Source organism: Pleurodeles waltl, chromosome 1_1 (genome assembly GCF_031143425.1).
Source record: "Pleurodeles waltl isolate 20211129_DDA chromosome 1_1, aPleWal1.hap1.20221129, whole genome shotgun sequence".
NCBI lineage: Eukaryota > Metazoa > Chordata > Amphibia > Caudata > Salamandridae > Pleurodeles > Pleurodeles waltl.
Genome location: NC_090436.1, coordinates 184,208,975 through 184,224,160, shown reverse-complemented (window position 1 = coordinate 184,224,160; position 15,186 = coordinate 184,208,975). Strand labels below are relative to the sequence as shown.

The 15,186-nt window shown below is 45.1% G+C and overlaps 1 protein-coding gene across 1 annotated transcript in view; it reads left to right on the top strand.

Moving 5' to 3' along the window:
• Positions 1–15,186, top strand: part of LMAN1 (lectin, mannose binding 1) — a 225,099-nt gene that overhangs the window by 66,933 nt on the left and 142,980 nt on the right. The window contains exon 10 of the mRNA XM_069220369.1: positions 18–88. Within this exon, the coding sequence (XP_069076470.1) occupies positions 18–88 (71 nt within the window). The remainder of the gene's footprint in view (positions 1–17; positions 89–15,186) is intronic.

Genomic DNA, 15,186 nt, shown 5'->3' with positions numbered 1-15,186 from the left:
TATTTTCTTTTTTTCAGGTCTCGCAGAAGGATCTTGAAGCTCTACTACACGCACAACAGGATGTACTGAAACAGGTGAATGAAATGAGGTAAGCAAATATTAAATGCATTTTTTGTGCTTCATTGAAATCACTAGGGCTTCACATAGTTTATTCGTGGTTTTCAAAATCATAACCTCAGTCCAGATTTTCAGAGTTTAAATTTGGTGTTTCCCTTTGAAAGGGATGGGCCTCTTGAAGTGGTTTTTGGTCTCTGCCAGACGACCATTGAGCTTTTCAGTGAAAGTTCTTTTTTTCTTTTTTAATTTTTAGTATTTTAATATGAATTAACTGAAGATTGATGAAATACACCGTAATTTTTCACAAAACTTTGTGTCTCCTAAATATTGTTAGATTTTAATGTGAGTTGTTTAACAACGTATTAATTTATGTCTGACCGCTCTTCTTGCAAGTCATTCCTATTGTAGTTCAAAGTGCCTTTTAACATTGAATTACCTTGCTTGTTTGTGAGGAATTCATCACTGTATTCATCTACAATTATGTGGTGTGATTCGCGCCATATCCTGTATCGAACCCAGCAACAGCGTCTGATTGGCTTGTGTCTGTGGGGGAGGGGGCGGCGGAGGGTTAAATACTATGTAAAGCCTTTGCCACAAGGTCATTTAAACCCATATATAAACAGACTAAACACACCTTAAATATATTTACATTCTTAGTAAAGGCTTTTTGTGGTAACAGCTCCGCTTGGGAAAGGCTTTCTGTAGTAAAGGTTTCGTGGTAAAGGAATTGCATTTTAAAAACATTGTTCTAAACATTGTCAGAACACAGTGTTATCACTACTGCCTACCCGTGTACCAGAAGCTTTGCATCAAAACTATCTTTTATTTGCAGATGTCTCTACACTTTCTGAGATGGCCTGAAACTCAGTGTTTAGGCAACTATCAGGTGTTCATTTCCCATTTAAAATGTAAATGCATGCAAGGGAAGTTCAATTGCGCCCACATTTTGGTAGAAATTAATCAGTTGTAAACTGTCTCATTTTTACTACCTATTGTATTTAATAGTCACTGAGGTATTCTTTTCTAAAATGATACACCTGGCTGGACAATATAATGAAGTGTTATTTGTTGTGTGTCCTCTGTCTTATGTAGATCTAAGCCATCCTCCAAGAGTAAACCTAGACTGTTTGACCCCTCTACCCCATGAATTTCAAACTCTTAAAAAGTGATAAGTGTTTGTTAAATGAGTTACAGTATGATCTGATTTCAGAGACAGCAAGCAATACTTGTTTCAAGGATTGCACAGTTTCCTTCGAGTTATCTAGGCATCAGAGAATTTGCTTAGCATTATATATTTGTTGTTTTAAGTTATGATATTTAAAAGATATTATCTACTTTTATAAACCAGCATGTATGTGAGTATTTAATGTAGAACTTATAGTCGACTTGCTGTGTTCAGCCCTATTTGGGGTTTTCAGGATTTTCAGCGCTTAAGCCATAATTAATACTCAGCCCAGGAGGTGTCCTCTGTAAGATGTTGGTACTTTTATCATTTCAAAGTAAAATAACAATTCTAGGTTTCGATTTGGTCACATGGAATAGAGACTTTCGTTTTCTGCCTAAAGGTTAAGCCCTTTTGATCCATCCATTTATTACCACTAGTTTCTTGTGTAAATCAATGAAATAAATAAATGTTTAGGTCTCTGCTCTTGACGGCGCGCTTGCGCTGTCTTGACACAAGACCTGCTGTAGCTTCTTCTGGGCTTCTTGCTGGCACCGTGGTCGCTCAATTAATCGTCCTCCAGATTTGTCAATGGCATGCATACATCATGCCTCTTCTGGTGTTTCACCCTCCCGAGTGCACTGCCCAAATACTTTTAAACTTACGCAGCAGGCATTGTATGGCATTGTTTCAGAACTACTATTTTTATTGCTGGAAATGGGTGACCGGTCCCGTCTCATGTTGGGAACACTGAACGAACGTAATGCAGCATTAGACGGCATGCTCAACAGCTATCTAATTCTTCCTGCGCGCTCAAGACGTAGTTGATTATGGGCTCCCTGTCTACTGTAGGGCTGAGTGGGGTTGCTTAGGCACCTTCTTGGATTCCTAGATAGCTATATTTTTGTTTTCTTTTACTTTATCGCTATTAATTGCCTTGTGGGAATCATACCTGCTTTCGCCCTATGGGTACTGTTTACTTCGGGAGGCGCCTCTTTCTTCATGGCAGCCTCTCGAATACCGTGTACCCTGGATGAGTGCTGCTACTTGGGCACTGCATTCTTTCTCGGAAGTAGCTGCTTGTGCACAGCCTTTTTTCTCTCCTAGCATCTATTCAGTGCTGTTTTTTTTTTTTTTTTTTTTTTTTTTTTTTGTCAGAGTGGCTGCTTCAGCTCCACATTCTCTTTTCCAGAAGGGCTGCTTGGGCACCACATTCTCTATCCCATAGCTACTCTTGGGCCACGGTTTGTCCCTCAGTGCAGCTGCTGGAGTATTGCGCTCTAAACAGAAGCTGATGCTCTGGCGCTGTCTTTAACTCTTGGATAATTTCCCTTTAGAAATCTCCCTGTCTTCATCTCTTAGCACTAGTATTCATTAACGGGCAATGCCTCCTGCCCCAGATGCCTACATCGAAACTTGCAGGCTTTCACTTTCACAACTGCTTTCACTTGAACCTAAAAAGTTCACAAATTAGAAATCAGAAATGGGGCATGTTTGGGTTTCAATTGTGGAGTTCCCTCGATTAAAATACATAGGTTCCATTCCTAGTTTTCTTATCCTCCTCTGTGTCATTTGGAGCAGCCCCCTCTCGTGATTCACCTCCCTTCCCTCAACTCCTGGTACGCTGCCCTCCCCTCCTTCTGTGTAAACTGCACCAGCTGCCGCTTCTCAGCTACCCTCTTCCCGCCACCCCTCTTTTAGCCTATTTATGTGTATAATTAGCCAGCCAGCGTTCACTCCCCCTCAACCCCTCCCTCATCCCCTTTTGGTCCTCTGTGTATGTCAGCAGCTCTCTTGGTATGCTGCTGCCCGCTGCAGCACTCTGTCATCCAATAAGACCCAACAGTATGGTATTCACCAATCTGATACAGCGTGTTAGTCTCTTTAAGTAGCAGCAGAACATTGTGTTGAGGAGAATACTTTTATTGCAGCATGAGTAGCTCAAACATGAAGAACTGTACTTAAAATAGTATGACAGAGCGTATATCACACAAACCAGATGTGATGAGGTCAGGCGAAAGAGGGTGGAGGATATAATTAGGACAATATGGCAGAGTAGAGTAAATTTTTTTTTTCATATTTTACACATTTAAGCTGCACACATTTGGGGCGGAGCCAAGCCGGTGACCATCATGGATGCGCGGCGTAGAAGCTCTGGCGTAGGGGTGCTCACACCCAGCTTAGAGAAGCCTTGTCTAGGTAAGGTGGGGCAGCGATGGAGTCGCTGGCCACGAACCCGTGGTGACTGCTGCTTGTGGCGGCTTGATGTCGGAGCGGCCCCTTTTCCTGGCCTGGGCCTCGGAGGCCCTGCAGCGACAAGGGCTATGGGTGTGCCCGAGGCTCGGGCTGGAGGGCTGTGTGAGGCGGCCTGCTGCCCCGCCTCCCCCGTAATCTTCTGACCCCCACCCTGGGCAGCGGACACGTTCTGTGGGTGGTGGGCCTCCTGGATGCTCTGGTACTGACGCGGCTGGGCCTCACCCTGGACTCAGTCTCTCGCCTTGCAACACAGGCCTGGTGGAGACGGGCCGCGATGTAGCTTGCTATGTTTGTAATCTAGGCGTTTGGGTCAGAATCTGGGAGGAACATCTCCAGGCAAAGCACAGACTTATTTGCGGTGTCAGCCTGCACTAAATATATCATCAGCCGGATCGCAAGTGGTTGTACAATTCATACAGGCCCACCCTGGTTAGAGTTATGGTCCAAGGAGACTGTAACAGCGCAAGCTTCCATTTAACAAGCCACTTCTCCCCCCACCCTCCACCCCCCCATAGACACCAGGGCCACCATGGAGGACGGCGTAGTGAGATTCCGGGCTTCAGACCATCATGCCGTCCTTAACCCAGTTCTGCAGGAACTGCGCTCAGGAATTCAAATCCAGATGCAAGATTTGCTACATTGGCTGCTCAGTTGGATAAAATGAGGAGCGCTTGGAGACGCATGATATCCAATTGTGAGACGCTGAGGACACAGTATCAGCATTGGAAGATGCGCACACTAAATTGAATATGCGTCTTGAGAAGCTAGAGACGAGACTGCATACAGTGGCCATTAAAAATGAAGATTTGGAGGCACGGGGACGCAGGAACAATCTCCACATTTTTGGGGTCGTTGAGTCCACAGACACTGGCAAGCTGGATGTGTTCGTGAAAAACTGCTGGGTGAGCTTCTAGGCCCAAAGAATTTCACTGATACATTTGTCGTGGAGCATGCCCACAGACCCCTCGGCCCCAGCCCTGCCCCCGGAGTGACAACTCACCCGTTTGTTGCGAAAGTTCTTAATTTTAGAGATCGTAATGTTGCGCTGTGACTGGTGCGAGAGAAGGCCCCTTTGACATATCAGGTGATAAAGATCTCCCTATTTCCAGTCTTCACTATGGCAGTACAGGAGGCCCTCCACAAATTTGTGGACGCCAAAATAGCGCTGCCTAAGCTGGGGTTGCGCTACGGCATGTTATATCGAGCCAGGCTCCAAGTAGATGCAGATGGTAGGACCTGTATTTTTGACATTCCTAAAGAGGCACTAGAATATTCTGCAAGGCCTACAACAGGGCTGGGCCAAGATCAGCACAGTCCTTCCCTGGACACTCGCAAGATAACGCACCCTTCTGGCAGTCCAGACCTTTTTCCACAAGTGACAATATATGACCATTTGATGCTCCTGCGTGGCGCTGACGGCCCTGCCCACATTCAGAGATGACTAACTCCCAGTTCCATTATCCTCTTCTTTCAAGTTCTTTTCTCCTCATTTCATAAATGTCTACTAAAATCAAAGTGACGCTCTCTGCAGAGCATGAGACCATGGTTGTTTTTGGGGGTTCATTATGTACGTTTTTGGTGTTTCTGAGGGATTTCTCCTGGCATGTTCACGCTGAGTGTGAGCGGCGGTTGCGAGTTTTCAATGTTTAGTTTTGTTTGATTTTAATGTTTATTGTTTTTATATTGGCACAATGTGACACATCTCTGCTCACCACATCTAGAAGGCCTCATGACAGCTGACATGAATGAATCTAGGAGAACACTGCCTCTAAAGTTTGTGTCTTGGAACTTTAGAGGCCTGAATAACCCCCATAAGGATAAACTGGTAGTGCAGTATCTAACACGCCACAAGGCCATGATCGCATCCTTTTTAGGAGACACACCTAGCCCCACGCTCTACATACCCATTTGCATCCCAGTGGGGACCTCATTGTTTTTTTTCTAAATACAGTTCATATTCACATTGGGTCTGCTTACAGATCCATAAAGAAATTCCCTTTCACCACGTCTTCACCACAGCTCACCCCGAGGGTAGATATATTCTGGTCGAGGGTGTGTTGGCTGGTACTAAAGTATTATTAGCTAACATCTATGCCCCAAACATAGATGACCCCAACTTTTTTCATGCTCTACTGCTCAAACTCGACCGCACAGGTGCGTACACCATAATTATGGTTGGGGACTTCAGTATGATAATGGACCCCCTATCGGACACCCCGACATTGAAGCCTAGAGCACTGCGCGAGACTCACTGTCTACAAGATCCATGGCCTGTGAGCCCACAGTCGACCCTAGCATTCACACATTTTTCAGTCCCACATAATACATGGACGCAAATTGACTTTTGGCTTCTAAACCAGTCAGCCGCAGCTTGGCTGACTTCTGTCATTCATTTGCGGCTCACACTCTTCAACCATTCACCAGTGGTAATGTCATCCGATATTCCACATCCAGGTATGTGGGAATGCTTTTAGTGCTTTCCCACTCTGGCACTTCAAGATGCTTTGTTCTGTGCTGACCTACAAAAGGCTATAAAGGAATACTTCGAATTAAACACGCAATCAGTCTCCACACATCCCTCTCTCTGGGAGGCGGTCAAGGCTTATACCAGGGGCATATGCATCGCACAATTGGCTGATGTCCTTAGGTCCATACGCACCGCTCTGGCGAAGGTGGTGACTGTTCTCCAGGACCTGGACCAGGCGGGTGCGTGTTCGGAAGTCGACCATGAGTTGATAGCCTGTGCAGCCCTGATGGAGGAGTTTCATGAGCCGGTGGATGTGGGAGGTCCTTCTCTTGGGGAATATACTACAGCGCAGTGCTATGGAGAGGGTGAACGTCCTGTTGGACACTGGCACGCTTGTTGAGACTGCCACACACTGGAATCTATATCCCAGATCTCTGTGCTGATGATGGTTCACATAAGGTGGACACTGACGAGGTACAATCCACTTTTCTTTCCTATTTCACCACGCCGTATGGTGGCGGATGTCATTATGATTCTTCGGCGTTGCCGGACTATCAGGAGGAGGTGGCCATGGTGTGGCTCACAGAGGCACAACAAAGATTCCTGGGCCAACGCTTCACATGTGAAGAAATAATATCAGCTATTGACACTTTAAATGGCTTTAAAGCTCCAGGACTGGATCAATTTACGGGGGAGTTTTATAAGGTCTATACACAGATTCTTTTCCCTCAGCTTTAAGAAGTATATAGTGAGGCCCTTGCCAAAGGTACTTCGCCTCCAACTATCCTAAAAGCAGTCCTCACTCTTAACTAAGCTTGGCAAAGATCCCTGTTATTGTGGTTCGTATCGTCCATTATCATTGTTAAATTTTGATACGAATCTGGCGAAAATGTTAGCAACGCGCCTATCCAAATTACTGGACAGTATTATCCCCCCAGTGCAATCTGGACTCGTACCTCGTCGATCTACTAAAATTAACTTACGTATGTTATTTGCGGTCTTGAATAGGATGGATGCCTCTGTGTCAGCTTCGGTCACTTTACTGGATGCCGAAAAGGCGTTTGATTCTTTAGAGTGGCCCTTTTTATTCATCACATGCCGTAAACTGGGGATCCCCATAGGATTTACTGCCCTGATCCACCTACTTTAAGTAATTCCAATTGCACGTATCGGGGTGAATGGCTGTCCCCTTTCCCCCTTGCTGTTTATAATAGTAATGGACCCATTGGTGCTGCAGTTCCAAAAGAACCACCTCACAGAGGACTGCAGTTCCGCACTGGACCGCTATTAGTATCACTATACGCAAATTATATATTATTATGTTCGATGGCATGTGTAGCTGCAGATACACATGCTGTGCACTGTTCCTGCCATCTAGTTTTGGGCTCAGAGTGTTACAAGTTGTTTTTCTTCGAAGAAGTCTTTTCGAGTCACGGGACCGAGTGACTCCTCCCTTTTGGCTCCATTGCGCATGGGCATCGACTCCATCTTAGATTGTTTTCTTTTTGCCATCGGATTCGGACGTGTTCCTCTTCGCTCCGTATTACGAATCGGGAAAGTTAGCTAAATTATCGAAAATTCGACGGTATTGTTCTCCTTCAGTACCAGGTTAGTGTTAGTGCATGGGCACCGACATCAAGACCCCTTCGGGGCTTCCACTCTTCATCAAGGCCTGGTCGGCCCGACCACACCCATCGTCCCAGACTAATGGACCGGACCCCCTTCCGTTTCTGTCCTAAGTGTCACGCAAAGTATCCTTATACAGACCAGCACCAGGTATGTAACCTGTGTTTGTCACCCGAACACAGAGAGGATACTTGTGAAGCTTGCCGAGCGTTTCGATCGAAGAAAACCTTGAGAGTTCGCCACGCAAGAAGACTGCGAGGAGGAAGAAAGAATCTCCATCCAAGAAATGGACTCGGGATGAATCCGACAGAGAACGACCCTCGACGGTGCAACAAACCATGAGTAAACCTGCCCCATCCCAAACTCAGGGTCACACCAAGAAACTCAAGGCCATGGGTACGCCACCGCCAGCAGGCCATGGCTCAACCCACCGAAAGGAAGGTGACCAGACATCGGCACCGAAAAAGGCCAAAGAGTTGCCGAAGACTTCCGACCCCGGTCGAGATTCCGGCACCGAAAAGTTTCGAGACCGAGTGATCGAATCGAGCAAACCCCGTAAAAGCTCCTCCGAACCAAAAAAGACTATTACATTAGAAACTTTGGTACCGAAAAAAGCGGCCTCGGAGCCGAAACTAACCTCATATTCTGAGGAGCAAGGGCTTTCCATGCAACTCAAGCAAAGGCATAGATTTGAGCAAGAGTTGGATATAGAGGAACCTGACCAAAGACAACAGAGGTTACATATCCAAAAAGAGACTGAAAAAATTCAAACTTTACCTGCACTCAAATCTAAAAGAAAACTTGCATTTCAAGAAACAGAAATGCGGCCAAAGTGGTTAGAGACAAGTCACCAACACCACAGGTCTCACCACAACCATCCCCACTGCACTCACCACAATTGTCACCAGTGGGAACACCAATAATGCAGTCACCCACGCATACTGGAATGACCCAAGATGATGCTGATGCATGGGATTTATATGATCCACCAATATCGGATAACAGTCCAGAGTGTTATCCAACCAAGCCGTCACCACCAGAAGACAGTACTGCATATACGCAAGTGCTAGCCAGGGCAGCTACGTTCCACTACGTAGCAATGCACTCTGAACCAGTGGAGGATGACTTCCTTTTCAACACTCTGGCATCCACCCACGCATCTTATCAAAGCCTGCCAATGCTACCGGGCATGCTCAAGCACGCACAACAGGTCTTCCAAGAGCCTGTAAAGGGAAGAGCTATCACGCCTAGGGTCGAGAAGAAATACAAACCACCTCCAACAGACCCAGTGTTTATAACGCAACAGCTCACACCGGACTCAGTGGTTGTAGGGGCAGCAAGGAAAAGAGCGAACTCTCCATCGTCAGGGGATGCTCCACCACCTGACAAAGAAAGTCGAAAATTCGACACAGCAGGCAAGCGAGTGGCATCACAAGCAGCCAATCAATGGCGAATTGCAAATTCGCAAGCCCTACTTGCACGCTACGACAGGGCACACTGGGACGAGATGCAAGACATCATACAGCACTTGCCCAAGGAACACCAAAAACGTGTCCAGCAAGTAGTTGAAGAAGGACAGGCCATATCAAACAATCAGATCAGGTCCGCATTAGTCTCAGATACAGCAGCACGGACTGTCAACACGGCTGTAACGATTCGCAGGCATGCATGGCTGCGCAGTTCTGGATTCAAACCAGAAATTCAACAAGCGGTACTAAATATGCCATTTAACCAACATCAGTTGTTTGGGCCGGAAGTCGATACTGCCATCGAAAAAATGAAAAAAGACACGGCCAAAGCCATGGGCGCGCTCTACTCCCCACAATTCAGAGGCACTTTTAGGAAACCACAATTTAGAGGGGGGTTTCGGCAACAAACATCTGAACCTTCCACCTCCCAAAAAAAAAACACCTATCAATCACAATACCAAAAAGGGGGGTTTCGTGGTTCCTATAGAGGACAATTCCCAAGAGGAAGAGGCAAATTTCAGCCCGCCAAACCAAGCCCTAGCAAGCAGTGACTTCAATGTCACAACACCCCAACACTTGTCACCAGTGGGGGGGGGGGGGCTAACCAAATACTACCACTATTGGACACATAGTACCACAGACATGTGGGTCCTATCAATTATCCAACATGGTTATTGCATAGAATTCACAAAATTCCCTCCAGATGTGTCCCCAAAACTGCAGACTGTCTCCGCAACACTTAGACCTATTACATATAGAGGTCCAAACACTGTTAAAAAAACATGCAATAGAGCTAGTACCCAATCACCAGAAAGGAACAGGCGTTTACTCAATATATTTCCTCATTCCAAAAAAGGACAAAACGTTAAGGCCTATCTTAGATCTCAGAACACTAAGGGCCTGATTCTAACTTTGGAGGACGGTGTTAAACCGTCCCAAAAGTGGCGGATATACCACCTACCGTATTACGAGTTCTATAGGATATAATGGACTCGTAATACGGTAGGTGGTATATCCGCCACTTTTGGGACGGTTTAACACCGTCCTCCAAAGTTAGAATCAGGCCCTAAATGTCTTAATCAAATCAGATCACTTCCACATGGTAACACTTCAAGACGTAGTTCCCTTACTAAAAAAGGGGGAATACATGACAACACTGGATCTCAAGGATGCGTATTTCCACATACCCATCCATCCTTCTCACAGGAAATACCTAAGGTTTGTAATTCAAGGCAAAAATTATCAATTCAAAGTGCTACCGTTCGGGATAACAACAGCCCCCAGAGTATTTACAAAATGCCTCGCCGTAGTAGCAGCTCACATAAGGAGACAACACATGCACGTATTCCCATATTTGGATGACTGGCTAATAAAAGCCAACACTCAATAACAATGTCAATTCCACACGCAATACGTCATAGAAACTCTACACAAACTAGGGTTTTCTATAAATTACTAAAAATCACATCTGCAACCATCCCAAATACAACAAAAATTGGGAGCAACACTCAAAACACACAGAGCAATTGCCACTCAAAGTCCACAAAGAGTCCAATAGTTCCAAAATGTAAGATCAAGCATACAACCAAACCAATTCTACACAGTAAGGTTCGTAATGAAACTACTAGGCATGATGTCCTCATACATAGCCATTGTCCCACACTCAAGACTACACATGCGGCCCTTACAACAGTGCCTAGCAAAACAATGGACGCAAGCACAGGGTCAACTACAAGATCTAGTGTTGATGTCAAACACACTCTTCGCTTCAATGGTGGAACCCTATAAATGTAAACAAAGGGCGGCCATTTCAAGACCCAGTGCCTCACGCCATTATCACAACAGATGCTTCCGTGGTTGGGTGGGGAACACACCTCAACAATCACAGCATACAAGGTCAATGGGACAATCAACAAAAACTACTTCACATAAATCACTTTGAACTGCTAGCAGTATTTCTAGCATTAAAAGCGTTTCAACCACTAATAGCCCACAAACACATTCTTGTCAAGACCGACAATATGACAACAATGTACTATCTCAACAAATGGGGGGACACACTTGTCACAACTGTGTCTCTTAGCACGAAGAATTTGGCATTGGGCAATTCACAACAACATTCGCCTAATAGCACAATACATACCAGGCATTCAAAATCAGTTAGCCGACAATCTCAGTCGAGATCACCAGCAAACTCACGAATGGGAAATACATCCCTAGATCCTACAGGATCACTTCCACCGCTGGGGGGCACCAAACATAGATCTATTTGCAACAAAAGAAAACGCAAAATGCCAAAACTTCGCGTCCAGGTACCCACACCCTCAGTCCAACGGCAATGCTCTATGGATCAGCTGGTCAGGGATATTTGCTGACGCTTTTCCCCCTCTCCCGATCATTCCTTATCTGGTCAACAAACTGAGTCAAAACAAATTCAAACTAATACTCATAGCTCCAACCTGGGCTCGCCAACCATGGTACACAACACTGTAGGACTTATCAGTAGTACCCCACATCAAGCTACCAAACAGACCAGATCTGTTGACACAACACAAACAACAGATCAGACACCCAAATCCAGCATCGCTCAATCTAGCAATCTGGCTCCTGAAGTCTTAGAATTTGCACATTTAAACCTTTCACAAGAGTGTATGGAGGTCATTAAACAAGCAAGAAAACCTACAACAAGACATTGTTACGCAAACAAATGGAAAATATTTGTTTGCTACTGTCAGACTAATCAAATTAAGCCACTAGATGCCTCCACACAAGACATTGTAAGTTATTTATTACACTTACAAAAGTCTAATCTAGTTTTCTCTTCCATTAAAATCCATCTCACTGCAATATACGCCTATCTGCAGATTAAACATACAACATCGCTTTTTAGAATCCCAGTTATTAAAGCATTTATGGAAGGACTAAAAAGAATCATACCCCCAAGGACACCACCAGTACCTTCGTAGAACCTTAATATTGTATTAACACGACTCATGGGCCCACCATTCGAACCCATGCATTCTTGTCAAATCCAATTTCTCACTTGGAAAGTAGCCTTTCTAATAGCCATCACATTACTTAGAAGAGTAAGTGAAATAAAAGCATTTACTATTCAAGAACCCTTTATACAAATACATAAACATAAAGTGGTTCTCCGTACAAATCCAAAATTCTTACCAAAGGTCATATCACCATTCCATCTAAACCAAACTGCGGAACTCCCGGTCTTCTTTCCACAACCAGACTCAGTAGCTGAAAGGGCCTTGCATGCATTAGACATAAAAAGAGCACTAATGTATTACATTGACAGAACAAAACAATTTCGTAAAACAAAACAATTGTTCGTAGCTTTCCAAAAACCTCACGCAGGTAACCCTATATCCAAACAAGGCACTGCCAGATGGATAGTTAAATGCATTCAGACCTGTTACCTTAAAGCTAAAAGAGAATTACCCATTACACCAAGGGCACAGTCCACTAGAAAGAAAGGCGCCACAATGGCTTTTCTTGGAAATATACCAATGACAGAAATTTGTAAGGCAGCCACCTGGTCTACACCTCATACATTTACTAAGCATTACTGTGTAGACGTGTTAGCAACGCAACAAGCCACAGTAGGACAGGCTGTATTAAGAACATTATTTCAGACAACTTTAACTCCTACAGGCGAACCACCGCTTTTGGGGAGATTACTGCTTTGTAGTCTATGCACAGCATGTGTATCTGCAGCTACACATGCCATCGAACGGAAAATGTCACTTACCCAGTGTACATCTGTTCATGGCATGAGACGCTGCAGATTCACATGCGCCCTCCCCGGGAGCCTGTAGCCGTTTTTTTGTTGCATGAAAATTGTACATATGTAAATAAATATTATTTTAATACACACTATGTACATACAATACTACTCCATTGCATGGGCACCTCTAGTATACTCGCAACTCCTACCTCACCCTTTGCGGGGAAAATAATCTAAGATGGAGTCGACGCTCATGCGCAATGGAGCCGAAAGGGAGGAGTCACTCGGTCCCGTGATTCGAAAAGACTTCTTCGAAGAAAAACAACTTGTAACACTCCGAGCCCAACACTAGATGGCAGGAACAGTGCACAGCATGTGAATCTGCAGCGTCTCATGCCACGAACAGATGTACACTGGGTAAGTGACATTTTCCTTATCCGCCACCCAGATAGGAACTTGGAACCATTACTAGAGGAGATTATCCATTTTGCGACATTCTCTGGAATTCAAATTAACTGGGCCAAAATGGAATTATTCCCTCTGACTGCTGACACCACTCAAGTGGTTACTCAATTCCAGCTAAAGTATAACATTGAGACAGTTAAGTATTTGGGCATACATGTCCATCATGATAAAGATCAAATTATGCGCCTCAACTATGGGGCCGGTGATGGTTAAACTAGAAACTGAAATTGAACACTGGGTGAGACATCTGTTGTCCCTGGCAGACCGCATTGCCATTATTCAAATGGTAGACCTCCCCAAATTTTTATATCTCTTTATGAATATCCCTATCCCCCTAACTAATCCAATTTTTGGTGAGTTGCGTAGATTACTGACCCGTCTGATTTGGGCGGATAGACGTCCGGGGGTACGATGCTTGTGCTTCCTTACGAAAAGGAGCGTTATGGTGGTCTTCCTTTTCAACTGAATCCACTTGGTGGCTCGGTGCAGTTTTGCATATTATTGGTACCACCCAGATGTACGCATACAATACACTGTGCCTGAAAGAGATATGATCTACCCCGCTACTTTGCGTTCGCTTCTTCTTAGGGTTCCTGCTCATGTCTCCGTGGATGTACAGACACTCTCCACCACATGCTGGGCCTGGTGGAGATTAGCTTGTATGTTGGCAGGCGGGACATTTTATTCTCCCGCATTGCCATTATCTGATAATCCATGGTTACCATTCGCCTGCGAACTAGTGAAGCGCACGCTTACAGACCTGTCTCTATACACTATGGGAGACCTGTTCCCTGATGGGCACATATTTCCCAGAACGGGTGACTTGAGGTTCTCAGCGGCAACCCCTATGGACCATTTCGTACTACATAGATCACAGAGGCGCTGCATTCCCTTATCACTACTTAATGCACCTAATGGGTTCACGTCGCTAACGACGCTTACTACAGAAATAAATGGTGCTAGGATGGTCTCTAGGCTACATGGAGCATGCTTAGCCCTAATACCCACATGTGATGCTGTGCTTCGCGGACACCGGGAGAGGGACCTGGGACACCCCATAACAGATAAGATGTGGATGTTATGTTGCAACCAAACTTGAAGTGTCCATGAATAATCGCCACTGCCTAAAACACTACAAATTCCTTAGGCGTCTGTGCGTCACACCAGCCTCTCTATTCAAAAGAGACATCTCTCGCTCACGAGTGCATTAGATGTCAGACCCCTACGGCTGATTTTATGCATATGTCATGGACGTGTCCGACTGTTTCCCAGTAATGGAGAGAAGTGTTTACACAACTTTCCCTCATGGTGGATGTTGTCATGGATCCTGATCCCCTCCCTGCCTTGCTAGGCTACGTGCGTAATATTCCCAAATCAGGTACACAATATACTGCACTGGCGCTACTGTTGGCTAAACGAGAGGTAGCCGTACACTGGCTTTTACGGCCGGCATCGAGTTTGGGGGTTTGTATACGCAGCCTCATTTACTGCGACACAAACAGTGAAATATCCGCTTCCCTCCAGCCGCCAACCTCACGTCCTCAGAATATTTGACAACCACTAAAGGACTACCTAGCAACTCTAGACGCGCATTGCCTGTACCATGGGGTGGAGATGGGAAGACTACACTATACGACCTCTGGGACTGTGACTATAGTGGATACACCCAGTGGTTGACTTACAGTACATGTCCGATCGCACTCCATAACGTAAATTTGTTGTTTATTGTAAAAACGGTAAAGTATAAAAAAAAAAAAAAGTTGTACACAGTTACATTAATGTGAACATTCTTTTACTGCGTGGCATTCCCCAGTCGTTTGACCTCGCCAAGTTTGATACCCACTCAAAGAGACAAAGCTAAGATCGACCTCCAAGAAACATTTTATTACTTCTGTAGGAAGTTGTCTCTGTATGTGCTATTTCAAAGTAAGGAATAGCATGCACA